The sequence below is a fragment of the Lytechinus variegatus genome, chromosome 1 (genome assembly GCF_018143015.1).
Source record: "Lytechinus variegatus isolate NC3 chromosome 1, Lvar_3.0, whole genome shotgun sequence".
NCBI classification, from domain to species: domain Eukaryota; kingdom Metazoa; phylum Echinodermata; class Echinoidea; order Temnopleuroida; family Toxopneustidae; genus Lytechinus; species Lytechinus variegatus.
In genome coordinates, this window is record NC_054740.1 from 54,807,083 (window position 1) to 54,830,851 (window position 23,769).

General features: G+C 35.4%; 2 protein-coding genes across 2 annotated transcripts in view; both read left to right on the forward strand.

Moving 5' to 3' along the window:
• Positions 1-379, forward strand: part of LOC121431045 (insulin-like growth factor-binding protein complex acid labile subunit) — a 3,254-nt gene extending 2,875 nt beyond the window's left edge. Inside the window, exon 3 of the mRNA XM_041628517.1 lies at positions 1-379. Within this exon, the coding sequence (XP_041484451.1) occupies positions 1-70 (70 nt within the window). The 3' untranslated portion in view covers positions 71-379.
• Positions 380-9,594: 9,215 nt separating this feature from the next.
• On the forward strand, positions 9,595-18,906 carry LOC121431055 (SLIT and NTRK-like protein 5). The gene is made up of 4 exons (XM_041628529.1): positions 9,595-9,606; positions 10,054-11,100; positions 15,116-15,508; positions 17,683-18,906. The coding sequence occupies exons 1-4, from the start codon at positions 9,595-9,597 to the stop codon at positions 18,904-18,906; spliced, it is 2,676 nt and encodes an 891-aa protein (XP_041484463.1).
• The last annotated feature ends 4,863 nt before the right edge of the window (positions 18,907-23,769 follow it).

The following is a 23,769-nucleotide window of genomic DNA, read 5'->3' on the forward strand; positions in this document are numbered from 1 at the left end:
TGGGATACAACTCGATCTAACCAAGTGTAAGAGAAATTTGAACGACTCTTTCAACGATTCAGACTGTTAAACAAATAGCAATTTGGTGGTTCTCAATGTAAAATGGAACTCGCCACAACAATTGATATTTTGTTATTACACTATTTCATGGGGCTGAATCTTCATCTACTATTATTTTAGTTATTTTTTTTCAGTATATCACGGTTGTAAATATACATGTATTTATATATTGGAACTAAAATCCTGCCAATATATAATTTTATTGCAATTAGTCTACAGGCGATTCAGCCTTCTATACTTTCTTCCAAGTCCCCTTTCCTATCATTACTCTTCAATGTTCTCTTTTCCTACAATTATAGTGTGCAATGTATTTATACTCTAAGCCAGGGGTTCTCAAACTTTTTCTTTGAAGGGCTAGATGAGACACCAAGTAAACCTGAAAGGGCCCTGGGTGAAGTGGATACTAAGAAAAAATATGCGCGAAGCGCAAAGACCCTTGTGGTCGGGATCCTAGATACTCTCTTGTGCAATATGGCCCTTATTTTGGGAGCATTTAATCCGACAAAACAGTTTCATATGGAACGCAGGCAAAATTAGAAAAGATTTCAAAATACAGCCAGAGTCAATATTAATGATAACAAATTTGTAGTACTTTGTTAAAAGGAATCTATTTTGTACCTGTAAATACCTGGTATTGGGGAGACAGATAATGTTTGAAGTAACATTATTTTTTTGAAGTCAAAGAAGAATGAATGATAGAGCATGTCTATAGTAGTCTCTAACAAGGCTGTCAGACGCCAACTTTTTTCCAAAACCATGAACAAAAACGTAAAAATGACCATATGATTGTGATTTTTTTTGCATGGCCAGCCCCCCCCCCCCGCACGTTGAAAACCGTTTCGCGGCCCCTCTCAAGGTACTTCGGTATGAGTTAGTTCTTTAAAAATGTTCATTGTGGAAAATGCTCTTTCGCACCTGGATGTAGATCCAAACATGGTGAGAACAGCGCTGGTCATCTAAAAGAAAGTAGATCGAACAGACAGAAAAAGTCCACTGAACTTTGTTTAAAAGTCAATTAATTTGACTGCCATTACTTTTATTACGGTTAGGTCTACACAATGTAACCATATTGAGCCATGTTACATATTGTGACTTAAAAGTGATTTAAAAAAATCCAGCAGAGTCTCGCGGGCCGTAGTTTGAGAACCCCTGCTCTTAGCCTTCCAGAAAATATACGCCTTCCTTTCTATGTATAAAAGTATAACTGTAAATATCACAATGATATTGTTTGAAAATATTTTTTGTATAAAATAGATGAGACATAAATATACAGAAAAATAGTAAGCAATATGAAAGTATTTAATCCACAGATCTATACCCCCATGGTACAAAAATGTAAATAGTGTAAATGATTATGTGGTTATATGGAAGAAACAGTCATTTCATTGCTGGTGAATATTTTGTACTATATAGGATGTTATTATATCATATATTTAAATGTTTAACATAAGGTGAACATAGACTTCAAAACATTTGATAGGCTGAAATCCTTTTGGCTGAAGTTACACTTCAAATCAATTAAAAAATGTTGACTGAAAATACATTATGTTTTATCAGTCTTGGATTTTTTGAAATGCAATTTTTTGAGAGAGGTATGGGGTTCTATTCCACAAAAGGAATGCTTGTGATATTGATGTTTATGATATACCATGTATTCTGAATAATGGTCATGGTGATGAGGCAGATGAGGATTATGATGGTGACAATGATGATAGTGACGATGATGATGATAATGATGGTGGTGGTGATGAAGATAATGGTGGTGACAATGACGATTATGATGATGGTGATTGTTATGATGATGATAATGATGATGATGAAGGTAATGATAATGATGGTGATGATGATAACAATGCCGATAGTGGTGGTTGTGGTGTGAAGACGATGATCATGATGGTAAAGGTGATGATGATGATGAAGGTGATGATAATGATGGTGATGATGATACTTATAATGACGATAGTGATGATGCCGACGATAACAGAGGGCTTTTACTTTCTAATCCATGAGATGGAAACTTCTGATTTAGTTAAACAGCCATACTGCGCATGCATGAATATACCAAAAGAACGCGACGTTTAAAATTCTTCGCCTTTAAAATCATATAACGTAAAAGACTGTAAATATAAAAAATATTTGTTAATAGAAGAATGAAAAATTCCCTGAAAGCAACCATCTTTCTATCATAACAATATTACTACGCTTCGAGAGAATTATTTATGTTATAAAACAAATTATTATTTATATTAGGTACTTTCCCAACGTGTCTATCTCACTTTATTTCCTGTCATTTATTATCATCATACTAATCTTTTCATCAGTGATAACATTATCAATGCAATTGCATTTATCAATGCAATTGAAATAAAAGAAAATATGTTAGAAATAAGTTAAGCAACATTATCAAAGCAAATCTAACATTCCATTGAACGAAAATTTAGTTAGCAACAAAAGAGAAGTAGTGTGAAAAGCCTGACACTCATAAAGCTATTACGATTGGTTGCGATCCGAATTTTAACAATATTACAATAATATTTGATAAAAACATTCCAACCAAAAAGATCTTGGCGATCAGAGATTATAACACCGTTAGGATTACTGAAATCGAAATTTAGTCTGGTTTGAGCCCCACTGTAGGAATAAAAGCACATTCAATTCAAATCTCAATGACGTCATCATCGGCTGCGACTTGAAGCCGATTTGAACTTTCCTCCGACCACGGGGCTTGCCGCAAAGCAAAATTATAATTTTGTTATTCCTAACATTATGTCATACGTCATTTATTTATTTATTCATTTATTTTGCTTGTCAATTTTTTGTGGAACGAAAAGGATTTTCATTTTGTAGTGAAAAACTTTTTTGGTTGTTGCTTGTGAAATTAACTTCAGCAACCCACCCCAAAAATCGTTATGAGGGCCCTTCCTGTGACTGGATAATTTTTAAACTTGTTTTTATTCCTTCTCAATTGAGCCGATGGAGGCTGATATCAGCCTGTGCCATACATGATGCCTTTCAAATCACGCGAATATATGGAAGCTTAAAAGTGCCACCGAGATGTTGAGATAATTATCTCGGGAAGTCGACATCTTGATAGCAAAATATAAGATGACGAGATCCTGGATCTCATCATGTTGACATCTTTTAGAAGAGATGATGAGATGACGAGATCCTGGATCTCATCATGTCAACATCTTTTAGAAGAGATGTTGAGATGACGAGATCCTGGATCTCATCATGTCAACATCTTTTAGAAGAGATGTTGAGATGACGAGATCCTGAATCTCATCATGTCGACATCTTTTAGAAGAGATGATGAGATGACAAGATCCTGGATCTCATCATGTCAACATCTTTTAGAACAGATGATGAGATGACAAGATCCCGGATCTCATCATGTCAACATCTTTTAGAAGAGATGTTGAGATGACAAGATCCCGGATCTCATCATGTTGACATCTTGTAGAAAAGATGATGAGATGATGAGATGATCTTGTCATCTCAACATCTCTTCTTAAGATGTTGACATGATGAGATCCATGATCTTGTCATCTCATCATCTCTTCTACAAGATGTCAACATGATGAGATCCAGGATCTTGTCATCTCATCATCTCTTCTACAAGATGTCAACATAATGAGATCCGGGATCATGTCATCTCATCATCTCTTCCAAAAGATGTCAACATGATGAGATCCAGGATCTTGTCATCTCATCATCTCTTTATGGAAGCTTAAAAGTGCCACCGAGATGTTGAGATAATTATCTCGGGAAGTCGACATCTTGATAGCAAAAGATAAGATGACGAGATCCTGGATCTCATCATGTCGACATCTTTTAGAAGAGATGATGAGATGACAAGATCCTGGATCTCATCATGTCAACATCTTTTAGAAGAGATGATGAGATGACAAGATCCCGGATCTCATCATGTCAACATCTTTTAGAAGAGATGTTGAGATGACAAGATCCCGGATCTCATCATGTCAACATCTTTTAGAAGAGATGTTGAGATGACAAGATCCCGGATCTCATCATGTTGACATCTTTTAGAAGAGATGATGAGATGACAAGATCCTGGATCTCATCATGTTGACATCTTTTGGAAGAGATGATGAGATGACAAGATCCCGGATCTCATCATGTTGACATCTTGTAGAAGAGATGATGAGATGACAAGATCCTGGATCTCATCATGTTGACATCTTGTAGAAGAGATGATGAGATGACAAGATCCTGGATCTCATCATGTTGACATCTTGTAGAAGAGATGTTGAGATGACAAGATCATCTCATCATCTCATCATCTCTTCTACAAGATGTCAACATGATGAGATCCAGGATCTTGTCATCTCATCATCTCTTCCAGAAGATGTCAACATGATGAGATCCAGGATCTTGTCATCTCATCATCTCTTCTACAAGATGTCAACATGATGAGATCCGGGATCTTGTCATCTCAACATCTCTTCTAAAAGATGTTGACATGATGAGATCTGGGATCTTGTCATCTCATCATCTCTTCTAAAAGATGTTGACATGATGAGATCCAGGATCTTGTCATCTCATCATCTCTTCTAAAAGATGTCGACATGATGAGATCCAGGATCTCGTCATCTCAACATCTCTTCTAAAAGATGTTGACATGATGAGATCCAGGATCTTGTCATCTCATCATCTCTTCTAAAAGATGTCGACATGATGAGATCCAGGATCTCGTCATCTTATCTTTTGCTATCAAGATGTCGACTTCCCGAGATAATTATCTCAACATCTCGGTGGCACTTTTAAGCTTCCATATCTCTTCTAAAAGATGTCAACATGATGAGATCCGGGATCTTGTCATCTCATCATCTCTTCTAAAAGATGTTGACATGATGAGATCCGGGATCTTGTCATCTCATCATCTCTTCTAAAAGATGTCGACATGATGAGATCCAGGATCTCGTCATCTTATCTTTTGCTATCAAGATGTCGACTTCCCGAGATAATTATCTCAACATCTCGGTGGCACTTTTAAGCTTCCATACGAATATGAACTGTGAACCCTGAATGAATATACTCTCTCATAACGTCTCTGGCGCTGCGCCAAAAATAGTGATCAGTTGTGAACATTGAACTTTTAGCCTCTATCATGTCTACAGTGCGTATCAAAAAAAAGTTTACGCTTTGGAAAAATCCTGTAAAATTATACATTTGTAATTTCCTGAAGATTTTTCTACACTTTAACATTGGTACAGATCCATTTAAGCAAATGACGATATAACTGTCAAAAAATATTTCCGCTTGAGTGAGCACCACTCACTTTTGAAAAGTTAGTGAAAAATGATTTGCGCAGAACTTTGAAATAGTTATGCGGATAAAAGTAGACCTTAATCATGAAGAACATGTGAAATTTAGCTAGGAAATTTGATTTGAAGATATCTTTTACCTTTTTAAACTTGTTTCCTTGCCAAAAACACTTTGAAGAGTGCATTGCGCCCCACCCCACTTCCCAACACACCGAGGCCATCGTGACGATATTTGCTTTACACTGAGCTGTAATTTACATGAAATGGCTAAGGCTTGATTTTCATTTTGATAATCATTGTCAAGCTTGGGAAAAGTATGGAGAAACAAGTATTAAATTAAAAATGAAATGTAAACCCACTTTAAATGATAAAAACTTAGTGAAAAATGCTAGAGATGTCTGAAATAAACTTTTGTTCAGATTCAGTTATGTCCTAAGATCCAGCTGGCACAAAAAGGTTAAAGGTTATGCTTACTAAGTGTTGAAATGTCAATTTGGGCGGCAAAATTGTTACAAGATGCGTGAATGTATCCGTTTTATTTCAGTTGACTAAAAGTGCAAGGGAAATGTATGAGAAATGTTTCGCAGGGTAAGTTTGATTTTGCCCTTTCCACTTGACACAGCGTGAAAACAAGCATTTCTGCGCAAACAGATTTCTGCGAGCTTTACAAAAATGGACAGTGCTCACTCAAGTGTAACATTCTGTCAAAACTTTTACTTTCATTGGATAGATGTGACCCAAACCTAAGATTATATGTGAAAAAAATACCCACATGTTGTATATTTTTTTATTCCCAGGTCTTTTTCAAAGTGTAAACTTTTTTTTGATACACACTGTATAGTAACAGGGAGGATTCTGGAACGTTTTTTTTTTCATCATCAGCACCCATACCATGTAGTTTGGCGGCTATGTATCACAAACATTTGTTGTCAGCAATGATTTCAGGATTGATGTGGGGGCATATAAAATTAATTATTCTAAAATAATTATTTAGAGGGGTCCACGCAATACAAGCACTGCTTTTTAGTGGATCCCTCCATTTTCTCAGAATTTTATTTTATAATGGTTATGATATTTTGCTTATATATATATTACTATGTTTTGTTTTACTTCTACTTATAGATAAATATCATATACTGTACATGCCTGAATTTATTTTGTCTGTATGTAACTATTTTGACCTCATTACTTTGTTCTTCTGTTGAAAATGAAATAAATAAAATTGAAAATTGAAATATAGAATCCCCCTTCCCAAATGGTTAAGATTTCATCTAACAACGACAGAACAAATAATAATACGACCGGTGCAGGCCCATAGGTCTCCGTAATAGTTATTGTTCACCATGTTGTGGTCAAAACAATACATTTAGATGAAATCCACTGAGGTCAAATCTAATGAAATCAATCAATAATAATAATAAAAATGATAGTAATAACGATAATGAGTATGATGATGATGATGATGATAATAATAATAATGATAACAATAATAATTATTATTATAATAACGTTTTAACGTCCCACTTTTATAAGTCTTTGAATGACTTGGCCTATAGGATCGAACCCACTACCTCCCGTTCATGAGACAGACGCATATACCACTGAGCCACCATGCCCGGTTGAAGCTGTTTACATGATCGTGAATTTGGCCCTTTAAATATATAATGCTCATAAAGTAAATGTATCTTAACAAATATGCAATATGAGCTCAAATCAAGTTCATCAAGTTGCAAAGTCTTATGCATGAGGGGGTGTAGAACATTAGAACATTTAATAAATCGGCATTACAACCCGAGAGGGCATTGAGGAAATTGTCTTTCTCAAAGCATGATTGCACTGAAATCTGCAATATTCATGGTCCGAATCATGTGCTCTTGAGACAATGAGATAAATGAGTAAGACCATTCAGAATATGATTTAAGGTAATCTATTAGAAATAATGTGATTTTGAATCACTAATTCACTTTATTGAATTGACGACAAGGTCAAATCAAAGAAGGTGATGCATGGTCGCTGCTTCTCATAAACTGACAATAATGTTGTGATTTAAAGCAATTGACTATGATATTGATGAATCATAAACGTATTTTGATCACATGACGAACGCTGGCCAATCACCATGATCACAGATAATATTTGTTATGAATATGTATACAAAACAATCTCATGCGGGACATTTAAATCACTCTTCTGATGACACGCAGCGAGTTCGCATGCCGAATTGTAAGCTCCTCGAAAGCTTCCACGTTCGTAATAATTTTGCCAAATTAGTCATTTTCAGGACAATAAATATCTAAAATGGAAGTTCAATCTTTGAATAAGTTTTTACTAATCTTGATCATATTATTCATGTGCCGTAGCACCGAAACTCAACGTTCTTCGCCATGCCATCGTAAATGTTCATACGTTGAGGCTTTTCAGCAGGCGAACTGTGAATACAGATCATTGGATACTATACCAATCGAATGCAATGCTGCTTCATATCTATCGCTTCGTTACAACCACATCACAAGAATACGACCTGAGATTTTCAGAGGTTTTCCTTTCCTAAAATACCTCTTACTGTCAAACAACAACATATCACATGTAAGTATGAGAGAGACTGAATGAAGGGTATAATGTTTTGTAAATACGTGCAGTTTATAGTGCCTCATATTGTCTAAATCGTTGGCGAACAAGGCCTACATGAAATAAGATAACAATAGATATTTTGAATCATGGACTTTGAAATATGATTGTGTATCTGTATGACTATGAGCGCTCAAGAGAGACAAGTTTATATTGAAATGACATTCGATCTTATAGGACTGTAATCCGCAGAAAACAATCTAACGTTTTGTAGCTATCCAATCGGAAAACACTAATATTTTTGCTCAGTAACTTTCTGATCGATCAAATCCTTATAACATGATTATTCAAACATGGTTCCATATCAAAGATGCAACATTATGTTCGTGTCCTTTTATGCCCACTGAATGACAACAAACCTGATAAAAGTAACCTTTTTCTCTTTACAAATTTTCTACCACGAAATTTGCCCCCCCCCCAAAAAAAAAAAACACTAAATATAGGCAAAAATGGCAGGTAGTTCTCCTTAAGCGCGAAGCTTACAAAATCAGGTGAATAACCTACAAAATGTTGTTAAAAATGACCAAATTGTTGGTAAAATATTTACCAGAATTTTTCCTTTTCGACCCAGACTCCATTTTGGGTCGAACAAAAATGATCTCAAACACATGTTCGTTATTTGACTTATCATAAGACAACTCACAATGAACGCCGGGAGACTGGTTCAAATGATAATGAAACTGCCAATATTGTTATTATCAACGACCGTTAACAATGGCCGGGTATTCCCCTGAATTTATCAAGGCCAAGTAACACAAAGGTTTATGATGAATACAAAATATGAGTGTTAAAAAAAAAATAAAAGTGAATAAAACACGAATATAACATTGATCTGGATTGGCCATCACCATCTAGCAATTAATCGCCAACATTTGTGTTATGGTCTGGCTCCCAAATCAAATCTTTGTGATATGAAACTCTGAGATACAAAACAAAAATTGACTACAGATAGTTTTAGTGAAATCTAAATCATAAAGATTTCATATTCAAATTTAAATTCAAATTGATTTGGGTCTAAACAGGGGCGGAAATCTATTCCAAAAGGTAGGGGGGACAAGGGGCTGGAAAATTTGACGAGCAAAAAAAAAGGTTATCACCCCAAATTTAAGATTTAAAGTCATTTCGACGAAAATAAATTTGACAAGCAAAAAAAAGGTCATCATCCCAAAAGTAAGGTCATCTCGTCCTGAAATATGTTTTACTTCAATTTTGAATGATGTATTTCTTACCATTATAAAAGACCACAAATAGTAGGGGGCATTTGATATTGTGTCCCCCTACTATTTTGAGTAGGGGGACACGTCCCCCTGTCCCCTCGGATTTCCGCCCCTGGGTCTACATCCAGAGTTCTGATAGTCACTATTTACAGGAGATCAGAGGATACATAAACTTAAAAGACTAGCATTGTCTTGTGAATTCATTCCACTTTTACATCTCACAAGCATACACACTTAAAATGTTAGGCAACATACTGTCCACTGTGTTGTGTAATGTATGTTAATAAAAAACATATTATATATTTTGGGCAATTATCATAAAATTGAGCAAATTTATTACCCAATTATTAGTTTTTATTACCCAATATAGGCAGATTTTAACCAATAGTTGTATGGACACTATGTTGCCGAGGGTTGGTTAAAAATTTGCATATTTTGCCCAACTATTTTAAGAGTGTACCTATTTTAGTTTTTTTTTCCTTGAAAACTTATATTCCACTTTGTATATTGTATTAGATTGTGTAAATAAAACCATTTCCCCCAATTAACTGATTAATGACAAACATTGCGAGCGATGGCCGCTCACATTATGATCTCTCTCCCTCCCCCCCCCCCTCTCTCTCTCCCTCTCTTCTCACCCATCTCCCATCTTCTCTTTATTCTTTAAAATTTTCTCCTTAATTCCATCTGATTATTTTTTTCAGGCGCCAAGTGTTTGTTCAAACCTACTCAATTGGTTCGAACCAGGCAATTTCGTCACAATAATGTAATTTGTTAAAGTCTTTCATGCCACTTTCATTTTATATGAAAATCATATACATATATATTTTGACCAAGTATGTCTCACTCTATCTTTACAGATAGAAGCAAATACGTTCATCGGGGCACCTCAACTCAAGTCAATCAAGCTTCTCTACAACAATCTTCAGGTGTTCGATCGGTACGCACTAAACGGAACAGAAAACCGACTCCGAAACATCTATTTGAGCAGGAACTCACTGAGAGTCATCGAGAACGGAACCTTCCAACTCGTACCAAAGCTCGAGGTCATTGACCTGTACCAAAACAGTCTTTCTCAACTCACTTCCGGTGTCTTCCAACATTTAAAGAACCTCGAGCGTCTTTTCCTCGGCATGAACAAACTGGTTAATCTTCCTGAGGATATCTTCAAAGACCTTTCATCTTTGGTCTACCTAGACCTGTCCAACAATTCTCTTACGACTCTTTCCATTGATCTCTTTGCACATATGGATTACCTAATGACCATTGATCTCTCTGGAAATCGATTGATTTCTATTGGTAATGTTCTTCATCTACCGAATATTCGTTTGGATCTAAGATGGAACAATCTTCATCAACTTGACAATTTGACCTTGGAGATCTTGACAAGCAACGCCGAAATTCTGTTTCTGAAAGGCAATCCTTGGCATTGCGACTGTAGTTTGGAGCCATTGCGTCAATGGTATCAACAACTATCCATAAGCAACGAGAAGGACGTCAAGATTGATAATCCAGTATGTTCATACCCGAGCGAATTAGCAAATCACACTGTAAATGACCTTGAAGTGTCTCTGTGTATTGAGATACCAGCAAGCAGTACAGAAACTTCTGCAGAAACTTTTACCACGAACCTGGGCATTTCCGAATCTGGACATCGTGGAATGATCAGGGATTTTACTTTCCAAAATGTCACAAGGAGAGCTGAAAAACTTCGAACAGATGATAAATTGCCTTTGGCTGTGATCATCGGACTTGTAGTAGCATTTTTGGTAGTGACATTTATCATAATGCTCATATTTATACTGATCCGTAAATTCCGAAAACCGAACAATCCTGCCAATCCTGATAACAAAGCCTTTGACAGTGGCACGGACGAATGCAGTTCACAAGTTCATGATAGCCCCATGGTAATTACTGTCAATGAGTTGAATGACAGTGAAGTCGATTCATTAGAGGACGAAAATGAAAAAACCCCATTAAAAATGAGCAAGTACTTGGGCAGTGATTGTCCTGGAGGCAAAGAACTGACACTGAGAAAAGACATTATTACACAAGAGGAAAAGAAAAAATGCACAAAAAAATTGATGTTTGTCTGAAGATGTCGAACCTAGTACTGAGAAAAATTAGACTTTGTTATAAAATGGGCTTATATCCTTTCGGAATATAGGAATGCAACATTATTTTTTATAAATTGAGCTTTTGTGTGTTATTATCTGCATGATCTTTCTATCAATTGCGAATTTAACATTCTGTTAGAGAAACATTTTAGAAAAATAAACCGGGCAATTGTGCGATTCCATTTTCTGAAGATTTCAGCCGTATCAAGGGCCGCGGAACGGTTTTCAGGGGGGGGGAAGGGCTGGCCATGCTAAAAATCACAATCATAAGGTCATTTTTACGTTTTTGTACACGGTTTTGGAAAAAAAAGGAGGCTGAAGCCCCCCCCCTCGGTTTCGCGGCCCCTGCGTATGAAAATTGAAAACAATCGATTACGGTGAAAGTTTTACTCTCGACGATTTTCGGGTTTTTCTTCTACAATAGAAAGATTGGTCCTCAAAGCTTTCTCTCGTTTAAAAAGGAAATGTCTTATTAGCATTAAAGGGGTAATGTGCAATACTCCTCGCTCCGCACATATTGTGGAGTATTTCCTTGTATAGCTGTAGTTGCATTATTTTTTTTTATTCAATTTTGATGTGTCAAACCATAATTTGTTCGGGTGCCTTTTTAATTTTTTGTTTGCATTTTTTTGTGTCAATCAAAGTGGAACGTTTGTGTGCAAGTCGAAGTGTTGTCATAGAAAAAATGCATTAATTAATGATACGGAATCGAGTTTCCAGTTTTAGCTTGTATATAAATTTCTGAAGATTTGGAAGCGTCGTGGTGTAGCGGTTCTGACTCTCGCCTTGAAATCAGAGGGTTGTGTGTTCGAATCTCACCATGGCCTAGCGTTTTTGGCAAGACGTTAATCCACACTTTTCCACTCTCCACCCAGGTGTTAAATGGGTACCCGGTAGGATGCGAAAGCCTATATGCCTAGCAATTGAGTCTTGGAACTCTTGTTGGAATGCTCCCCATGGAGTGGAGAAGGTACATACATTGTATGCGGGCATGCAAGGATCCGAAGACCGGGGTAATAATATGCCTGTAAAGCGCTTAGAGACGTCGTTCCGATATATTAAGCGCTATATAAATGTGGATTATTATTATTATTAAATTAAAAATATCATACTTCGTCTCTTAATTACTTATGGGAGAATTTTGTGATCTGTATATACTATTATCATTTTAATTATCTCCAAATCAAACCAATATCCAATATTGTTGGGTGGTTTAATCATGGATGTTTAGATAAATGAGTAAACTAAAATGCAACAAAGGTAAGCAGATTAACGTTGTGTATTGATTTCAACAGTGATGTTATGGTAGATCAATATTAATATGTTGCTAAAGAAAACTTTGCAACCTGTTTTCCTTCTTGGAACTATATAGTCTATATTTGCTGACAAGATTTTACAAGCTTACTTTGTATCCATGTTATTTCTGCATGAGCTTTAATTTTTCCTGTGTATATATATATGTATAATGTAATTGCCAAAAATGTCATACTTAATGAGCAATAGTCTTAATAAGATATTCAATGTAAATATTTGTACACTTTTATTATAAAAAAACTGCAAAACTTTATTATTGTTTGAAGATTCATTACTAAAGTTCCATTGTAGGTTATCAAGAGTATCAAGAGTATAAAAATGTTGAAATGAGTATCGGGTACAAGGCAAATAAGAGGATAAAGTAAAACAGATATTGGGAGCAATCTCTGAAGACTAGAAGAATGAGTATAACTCATCAAATACAAAAAGACTCATTTTAGTTTTTTGTTTTAAGTTTGATGTTTCTTCATGCGGGCTTCTCATTAAAATGTTAAATATATTTGAAATAAGTTGATTATTTTTTCCCCCTGAGAAATCCTAATCGATGGCAATTCGATTTGATAATAATACTTGTATTTAAGAAACGCTATTCACTTTTGTACCATAGCACTTTACAAAAATTTACATTGAATACAATAATAATACAACACAATCATAAACCATATACAAACAAAATAAATCATGCATTAAAGAAATATGACTTCAGGTGCTTCTTAAATGTCAAGTCCACCTCAGAAAATGTTGATTTGAATCAATAGAGAAAAATCAGACAAGCGCAATGTTGAAAATTTCATAAAAATCGGATGTGAAATAAGAAAGTTATGACCTTTCAAAGTTTCGCTTATTTTTAACACAACAGTTATATGAACGAGCAATTTACATCCAAATGAGAGAGTGGATGATGTCACTTACTATTTCTTTTTTTTTATTGTTTGAATTATACAATGTTTCAATTTTTACTAATTTGATGATTAGGACCTCCTTGCCTGAAGCACAAAAGGTTAAAATAATGGAATTCCACGCATTGGCGGCGGAAGCCAAAAATTTTAGGAGGGGACAACCAAAAAAAAAATTTGACAAGCAAAAAAAAAAAGGTTCTCAACCTAAAACTTTTAGGGGGGACGCGTAGGTAAATAAATTGACAAGCAAAAAAAAAAAAAAAATTAGGGGGGACACGTCCCCCCCCCGCTTCCGCCGCCTATGTGTGCCATACATTATGCTTTTCAAATCATTGCACGCGAATATGAACTGTGAACCCTGAATGCATATACTCTCTCATTCATGAAGTTATAACGTCTCTGGCGCTGCGCCAAAATAGTGATCAGTTTGTGAACATTGAACTTCCAGCCTTTATAGTAACATGGAGGATTCTGGAACGGTTTTTTTTTCATGATCAGCACCCATGTCATGTAGTTTAGCGGCTATGCATGTATCACAAACCTTTGTTGTCAGCAATTATTCCAGGATGGTTGTGGGGGCATAGAATCCCCCCCCCGATAAAGATTCCATCTAACAACGACAGAACAAATAATAATACGACCGGTGCAGGCCCATATGTCTACATAATAGTTATTGTTCCCATATTGTGGTCAAAACAATACACTTAGACAAAATCCGAGTAATAATAATAATAATAATGATGATAATAATAAAAATAATCATCATCATCACTATCATTATGATGATAATAACGTTTTATTTACCCAGGGTGTAGCCAGTCCATCTAGGAAACTGCTCTACCAACGGGCCCTGCTTAACATAACATGCTATTATTACCCTTCTCCAATCTAAGTGCTGAGTGCCTAGCAAGAAGGCAGAAGGTCCCATTTTTATAAGTCTTTGGAATGACTTGGTCGAGGATCGAACCCACGACCTCCTGTTCATGAGAAGACGTTCTCCACTGAGCCATCATGCCCGGTTGAAGCTATTTACATAATCCTGAACTTGGCCCTTTTAATATTATTGTATTATGCTCACAAAGTAAATGTATCTTAATAAATTTGTAATATGAGCTAAAATCAATTTTCTTCAAGTTGCAAAGTCTTATGCATGAGGGGGGGGGGGGTGTAGAACAATAAAACAGTTAATAAATCGGCATTACAACCAGAGGGCATTATGGCAATTGTCTTTCTCCAAGCATGATTGCACTGAAATCTGCAATATGCATGGTCCGGATCATTTACTCTTGAGACAACAAGAAAAATGAGTAAGACCATTCAGAATATATCTATTGGAAATAATGTTATTTTGAATCACTAATACATTTTCTGAATTGACGACAAGATCAAATCAAAGCAGGGTGGTCGCTGAAAATGCCAGTTACATGTATGTTATGATTTAAAAGCAACATCGATTAATCATACCAATTTGATCACATGACGAACAACAAAGAGCGTTGGCCAATCACAGATAAAAATCGTTATGAATATGTATAAAAGCAATGTCGTGCGGGACATTTAAATCATTCTTCTGATAATGAGACACGAGTTAGGTCACAGTAAACGTTCGTATGTCGGATCGTAAGCTCCTCCAAGGCTTCCCTTTCCGTAATAATTTTGCAAAAATAGTCATTTTCATGACAATAAATATAAAGAAAATGGAGGTTCAATCTTTGAATAAGTTTTTACAAATCTTGATCATACTATTCATGTGCCGTATCACCGAAACTCAACGTTCTTCGCCATGCCATCGTAAATGTTCATACGTCGAAGCTTTTCAACAGGCGAACTGTGAATACAGATCATTGGAGAATATTCCACTCGAATGCAATGCTGCTTCATATCTTTCTCTTCGTTACAACCACATCACCAGAATACGACCCGAGATTTTTAGAGGTTTTCCTTTTCTGAAATACCTCTTACTGTCAAACAACAACATCTCACATGTAAGTATAAACCTTCATATTAGAGAGAATGTATGTGAAGGGTATAATGTTTTGTAGATGCGTCCAGTTTCTATAGTGCCTCACATAAGCGTCTAAATCGTTGGCGAACAAGGCCTTTATGAAATAAGATAACAACAAAAATTTTGAAACATGGACTTTGAAATATGATTGTGTATCTGTATGATTGTGAGCGTTCATCCATATTAAGATACGTATAAAGAGAGACAAGTTTATATCTGATCTTATAGGACTGTCATCCGCAAAAAAAGCAATGTAACATTTTGTAGCTATAATCCAATCGGGAAACACTTGAATGGAAATATGTGTGCTCAGTAACTTTCTGATCGATCAAATCCTTATAAATAACAAGACTATTCAAACCATGGTTCCATATCAAAGATGCAACATTATGTTCGTGTCCTTTTATGCCCACTGAATGACAACAAACCTGATAAAAGTAACCTTTTTCTCTTTACAAATTTTCTACCACGAAATTTGCCCCCCCCCCACACAAAAAAAAAAAAAACAAATATAGGCAAAAATGGCAGGTAGTTCTCCTTAAGCGCGAAGCTTACAAAATCAGGTGAATAACCTACAAAATGTTGTTAAAAATGACCAAATTGTTGGTAAAAATATTTACCAGAATTTTTCCTTTTCGACCCAGACTCCATTTTGGGTCGAACAAAATGATCTCAAACACATGTTCGTTATTTGACTTATCATAAGACAACTCACAATGAACGCCCGGAGACTGGTTTCAAATGAAATGCAACCAATGAGAATGAAACTGCCAATATTGTTATTATTAACGACCGTTAACAATGGCCGGGTATTCCCCTCAATTTATCAGGGCCCAGTAACACAAAGGTTTATGATGAATACAAAATATGAAAGGACACCTATGATTGGTTTCTATTGAGTGTTTTGAACAAAACACAAATATAACATTGATCTGGATTGGCCATCACCATCTAGCAATTAATCGCCAACATTTGTGTTATGGTCTGGATCCCAAATCAAATCTTTGTGATATGAAACTCTGAGATACAAAATAAAAATTGACTACAGATAGTTTTAGTGAAATCTAAATCATAAAGATTTCATATTCAAATTTAAATTCAAATTGATTTGGGTCTAAACAGGGGCGGAAATCTATCCCAAAAGGTAGGGGGGACAAGGGGCTGGAAAATTTGACGAGCAAAAAAAAGGTTATCACCCCAAATTTAAGATTTAAAGTCATTTCGACGAAAATAAATTTGACAAGCAAAAAAAAAAAGGTAATCATCCCAAAAGTAAGGTCATCTCGTCCTGAAATATGTTTTACTTCAATTTTGAATGATGTATTTCTTACCATTATAAAAGACCACAAATATATTGTATCCCCCTACTATTTTGAGTTGGGGGACCCCTCGGATTTCCGCTCCTGGGTCTAAATCCAGAGTTCTGATAGTCACTATTTACAGGAGATCAGAGGATACATAAACTTAAAAGACTAGCATTATCTTGTGAATTCATTCCACTTTGACATCTCACAAGCATACACACTTAAAATGTTAGGCAACATACTGTCCACTGTGTTGGGTAATGTATGTTAGTAATAACATATTATATATGTTTTGGGCAATTATCATAAAATTGAGCAAATTTATTACCCAATTATTAGTTTTTATTACCCAATATAGGCAGATTTTAACCAATAGTTGTATGGACACTATGTTGCCGAGGGTTGGTTAAAAATTTGCATATTTTGCCCAACTATTTTAAGAGTGTACCTATTTTAGTTTTTTTTTCCTTGAAAACTTATATTCCACTTTGTATATTGTATTAGATTGTGTAAATAAAACAGTTTCCCCCAATTAACTGATTAATGACAAACATTGCGAGCGGTGGCCGCTCACATTATGATCTCTCTCCCTCCCCCTCTCTCTCTCTTCTCACCCATCTCCCATCTTCTCTTCTCTTTATTCTTTAAAATTTTCTCCTTAACTCCATCTGATTATTTTTTTCAGGCGCCAAGTGTTTGTTCAAACCTACTCAATTATGTTATTGGTTCGAACCAGGCAATTTCGTCACAATAATGTAATTTGTTACAAAGTCTTTCATGCCACTTTTATTTTATATGAAAATCATATATACATATATTTTGACCAAATATGTCTCCTCTATTTTTACAGATCGAAGCAAATACGTTCATCGGGGCACCTCAACTCAAGTCAATCAAGCTGCTCTACAACAATCTTCAGGTGTTCGATCGGTACGCACTAAACGGAACAGAAAACCGACTCCGAAACATCTACTTGAGCAGGAACTCACTGAGAGTCATCGAGAACGGAACCTTCCAACTCGTACCAAAGCTAGAGGTCATTGACCTGTACCAAAACAGTCTTTCTCAACTCACTTCCGGTGTCTTCCACAATTTAAAGAACCTCGAGCGTCTTTTTCTCGGCATGAACAAACTGGTTAATCTTCCTGAGGATGTCTTCAAAGACCTATCTTCATTGGTCTACTTAGACCTGTCCAACAATTCTCTCACAACTCTTTACATTAATGTCTTTGCACATATGGATTACCTAATGACCATTGATCTCTCTGGAAATCGATTGATTTCTATTGGTAATGTTCTTCATCTACCGAATATTCGTTTGGATCTAAGATGGAACAATCTTCATCAAATTGACAATTTGACTTTGGAGATCTTGACAAGCAACGTCGAAATTCTGTTTCTGGAAGGCAATCCTTGGCTTTGCGACTGTAGAATGGAGCCATTGCGCCAATGGTATCAACAACTATCCATAAACAACGAGAAGGACGTCAAGATTGATAATCCAGTATGTTCATACCCGAGCGAATTAGCAAATCACACTGTAAATGACCTTGAAGTGTCTCTGTGTATTGAGATACCAGCAAGCAGTACAGAAACTTCTGCAGAAACTTTTACCACGAACCTGGGCATTTCCGAATCTGGACATCGTGGAATGATCAGGGATTTTACTTTCCAAAATGTCACAAGGAGAGCTGAAAAACTTCGAACAGATGATAAGTTGATCATCGGACTCGTATTAGCAGTTTTGGTAGTGACACTTATAATGCTCATAGTTATACTGATCCGTAAATTCTGTATGTTTCAAGAAGAAAAACCGAACAATCCTGCCAATCCTGGTAACAAAGCCTTTGACAGTGGCACGGACCAATGCAGTTCACAAGTTCAAAATAGCCCCATGGTAATTATTGTCAATGAGTTAAAAGACAGTCCAGTCGATTCACTGAGGACGACTAATGAAAAAACGCCATTAAAAAGGAGCAGTGATTGTCCTGGAGACAAAGAACTGACACCGAGAAAAGACATTATCACACAAGAGGAAAAGAAAAAATTCAAAAAAAAATTGGTGTTTGCCTAAAGATGTCGAACCTGAGTACTGAGAAAATTTAGACTTTGTTATAAAATGGGCTTATATCCTTTCGGAATAGGTATGCAACATTACTTTTTATAAAATGAGCTTCTGTGTGTTATCTGCATGATCTAAATAGCAATAAATTTCTATCAATTACGAATTTAACATTCTGTTAGAGAAATAGTTTATAAAAATTAAACAGGGCAATTGTACGATTCCATTTCCTGAAGATTTCAGCCGTATGAGAATTGAAGACAATCGCTTGCGATGAAAACTTTACTCTCGACGATTTTCGTGTTTTTCTTCTACCATAGAAAGATTAGTCCTCAAAGCTTTCTCTCGTCTAAAAAGAAAATGCCTTAACATTAAGGGGGTAATGTGCAATACTCCTCACTCCACAGATATTGTGGAGTATTTACCTGTGTAGCTGTAGTACCATGATTTTTTTTTCGATTTACTTTTGAAATGTATCATATCATAATTGCTTCGGGCGCCTTTTTAATTTTTTTTTTGTATTTTTTGTGTGCACATCAAAGTGGAACGCTTGTAAGCAAGTCAAAGTGTTGTCATGGATAAAACATTTTTTTTACATTAATAATGCTTAATCGAGTTTCCACTTTTAGCTCGTATATAGATTTAAAATGTCACTATACTACTAATGCTTCGTTACCACTGGAAGAATTGTTTTGATCTGTATATTATGAAATCAATATCAGATATTGTTGGATGGTTAATGAATGAGCACACTAAAATCCAACCACATTGAGCAGATTAACGTTGTGTATTTATTTCAACAGTGATATGATGGTAGATCAATATTAATATGTTGCTAAAGAAGACTTTTCAATCTGTTTTCCTTCTTGGAACAATATAGTTTATTTACAGACAAGATTTTACAAGCTTACTTTGTATCCATGTTATCTCTGCATGAGCTTTAATTTTTCCTGTCTATATATGTATTGTAATTGCCAAATATGTCATACTTAATGAGCAATAGTCTTCATAACATTTTCAATGTAAATATTTGTACACTTTTATGAAAATAACCTGCGAAACTTTAAAGATTCATTATTAAAGTACCATTGTAGGTCAAGAGTATAAGAATTTTGAAATGAGTATCGGGTCCAAGGCAAATAAGAGGATAAAGTAAAACAGATATCGGGAAAAATCTTTGAAGACCAGAAGAATGAGTATAACTCATCAAATACAAAAAGAGTAATTTTATTTTTTTGTTTTAAATTTGATATTCCTTCACGCGGGCTTCTCATTAACAATTATCCAAAGTTATATTCGAAAAAGCTGATGATTGTTTTTTTTTATTCTAAGAAATCCCAATCGATGGCAATTCGATTTGAAAACAATCGATTACGGTGAAAGTTTTACTCTCGACGATTTTCGGGTTTTTCTTCTACAATAGAAAGATTGGTCCTCAAAGCTTTCTCTCGTTTAAAAAGGAAATGTCTTATTAGCATTAAAGGGGTAATGTGCAATACTCCTCGCTCCGCACATATTGTGGAGTATTTCCTTGTATAGCTGTAGTTGCATTATTTTTTTTTATTCAATTTTGATGTGTCAAACCATAATTTGTTCGGGTGCCTTTTTAATTTTTTGTTTGCATTTTTTTGTGTCAATCAAAGTGGAACGTTTGTGTGCAAGTCGAAGTGTTGTCATAGAAAAAATGCATTAATTAATGATACGGAATCGAGTTTCCAGTTTTAGCTTGTATATAAATTTCTGAAGATTTGGAAGCGTCGTGGTGTAGCGGTTCTGACTCTCGTCTTGAAATCAGAGGGTTGTGTGTTCGAATCCCACCATGGCCTAGCGTCCTTTGGCAAGGCGTTAATCCACACTTTGCCACTCTCCACCCAGGTGTTAAATGGGTACCCGGTAGGATGTGAAAGCCTATATGTAGTATGCCTAGCAATTGAGTCTTGGAACTCTTGTTGGAATGCTCCCCAGGGAGTGGAGAAGGTACATACATTGTATGCGGGCATGCAAGGATCCGAAGACCGGGGTAATAATATGCCTGTAAAGCGCTTAGAGACGTCGTTCCGATATATTAAGCGCTATATAAATGCGGATTATTATTATTATTAAATTTAAAATATCATACTTCGTCTCTTAATTACTTATGGGAGAATTTTGTGATCTGTATATACTATTATCATTTTAATTATCTCCAAATCAAACCAATATCCAATATTGTTGGGTGGTTTAATCATGGATGTTTAGATAAATGAGTAAACTAAAATGCAACAACGGTGAGCAGATTAACGTTGTGTATTGATTTCAACAGTGATGTTATGGTAGATCAATATTAATATGTTGCTAAAGAAAACTTTGCAACCTGTTTTCCTTCTTGGAACTATATAGTCTATATTTGCTGACAAGATTTTACAAGCTTACTTTGTATCCATGTTATTTCTGCATGAGCTTTAATTTTTCCTGTGTATATATATATGTATAATGTAATTGCCAAAAATGTCATACTTAATGAGCAATAGTCTTAATAAGATATTCAATGTAAATATTTGTACACTTTTATTATAAAAAAACTGCAAAACTTTATTATTGTTTGAAGATTCATTACTAAAGTTCCATTGTAGGTTATCAAGAGTATCAAGAGTATAAAAATGTTGAAATGAGTATCGGGTACAAGGCAAATAAGAAGATAAATCCTAATCGATGGCAATTCGATTTGATAATAATACTTGTATTTAAGAAACGCTATTCACTTTTGTACCATAGCACTTTACAAAAATTTACATTGAATACAATAATAATACAACACAATCATAAACCATATACAAACAAAATAAATCATGCATTAAAGAAATATGACTTCAGGTGCTTCTTAAATGTCAAGTCCACCTCAGAAAATGTTGATTTGAATCAATAGAGAAAAATCAGACAAGCGCAATGTTGAAAATTTCATAAAAATCGGATGTGAAATAAGAAAGTTATGACCTTTCAAAGTTTCGCTTATTTTTAACACAACAGTTATATGAACGAGCAATTTACATCCAAATGAGAGAGTGGATGATGTCACTTACTATTTCTTTTTTTTTATTGTTTGAATTATACAATGTTTCAATTTTTACTAATTTGATGATTAGGACCTCCTTGCCTGAAGCACAAAAGGTTAAAATAATGGAATTCCACGCATTGGCGGCGGAAGCCAAAAATTTTAGGAGGGGACAACCAAAAAAAAAATTTGACAAGCAAAAAAAAAAAGGTTCTCAACCTAAAACTTTTAGGGGGGACGCGTAGGTAAATAAATTGACAAGCAAAAAAAAAAAAAAAATTAGGGGGGACACGTCCCCCCCCCCGCTTCCGCCGCCTATGTGTGCCATATAATCATTGCACGCGAATATGAACTGTGAACCCTGAATGCATATACTCTCTAATTCATGAAGTTATAACGTCTCTGGCGCTGCGCCAAAATAGTGATCAGTTTGTGAACATTGAACTTCCAGCCTTTATAGTAACATGGAGGATTCAGGAACGGTTTTTTTTTCATCATCAGCATCCATATTATGTAGTTTAGCGGCTATGTATCACAAACCTTTGTTGTCAGCAATTATTTCAGGATTGTGGTTGGGGCATAGAATCCCCCCCCCCGGTAAAGATTCCTCTAACAACGACAGAACAAATAATAATACGACCGGTGCAGGCCCATATGTCTACATAATAGTTATGGTTCCCATATTGTGGTCAAAACAATACATTTAGACAAAATCCGAGTAATAATAATAATAATAATGATGATAATAATAAAAATAATAATAATCATCATCATCACTATCATTATGATGATAATAACGTTTTATTTACCTAGGGTGTAGCCAGTCCATCTAGGAAACTGCTCTACCAACGGGCCCTGCTTAACATAACATGTTATTATTACCCTTCTCCAATCTAAGTGCTGAGTGCCTAGCAAGAAGGCAGAAGGTCCCATTTTTATAAGTCTTTGGAATGACTTGGTCGAGGATCGAACCCACGACCTCCTGTTCATGAGACAGACGTTCTACCACTGAGCCATCATGCCCGGTTGAAGCTATTTACATAATCCTGAATTCAGTGGCCCTTTTAATATTATTGTATTATGCTCACAAAGTAAATGTATCTTAACAAATGTGTAATATGAGCTAAAATCAATTTTCTTCAAGTTGCAAAGTCTTATGCATGAGGGGGGGGGGGGTGTAGAACAATAAAACAGTTAATAAATCGGCATTACAACCAGAGGGCATTATGGCAATTGTCTTTCTCCAAGCATGATTGCACTGAAATCTGCAATATGCATGGTCCGAATCATGTGCTTTTGAGACAACAAGAAAAATGAGTGAGACCATTCAGAATATATCTATTGGAAATAATGTTATTTTGAATCACTGATACATTTTTTCTGAATTGACGACAAGATCAATCAAAGCAGGGTGGTCGCTGAAAATGCCAATGACATGTATGTTATGATTTAAAAGCAACATCGATTAATCATACCAATTTGATCACATGACGAACAACAAATAGCGTTGGCCAATCACAGATAAAAATCGTTATGAATATGTATAAAAGCAATGTCGTGCGGGACATTTAAATCATTCTTCTGATAATGAGACACAACGAGTTGGGTCAAAGTAAACGTTCGTATGCCGGATCGTAAGCTCCTCCAAATTTAAAGCTTCCTTTTCCGTAATAATTTTACAAAAATAGTCATTTTCATGACAATAAATATCAAAAATGGAGGTTCAATCTTTGAATAAGTTTTTACTAATCTTGATCATACTATATATGTGCCGTATCACCGAAACTCAACGTTCTTCGCCATGCCATCGTAAATGTTCATACGTCGAAGCTTTTCAACAGGCG

Coding starts and splice junctions, on each gene's coding strand:
- LOC121431055 (XM_041628529.1), top strand. Junction 11,101..15,115: donor AAGTTCATGATAGCCCCATG/GTAATTACTGTC, acceptor GACACGAGTTAG/GTCACAGTAAACGTTCGTAT. Junction 15,509..17,682: donor CAAACAACAACATCTCACAT/GTAAGTATAAAC, acceptor CTATTTTTACAG/ATCGAAGCAAATACGTTCAT.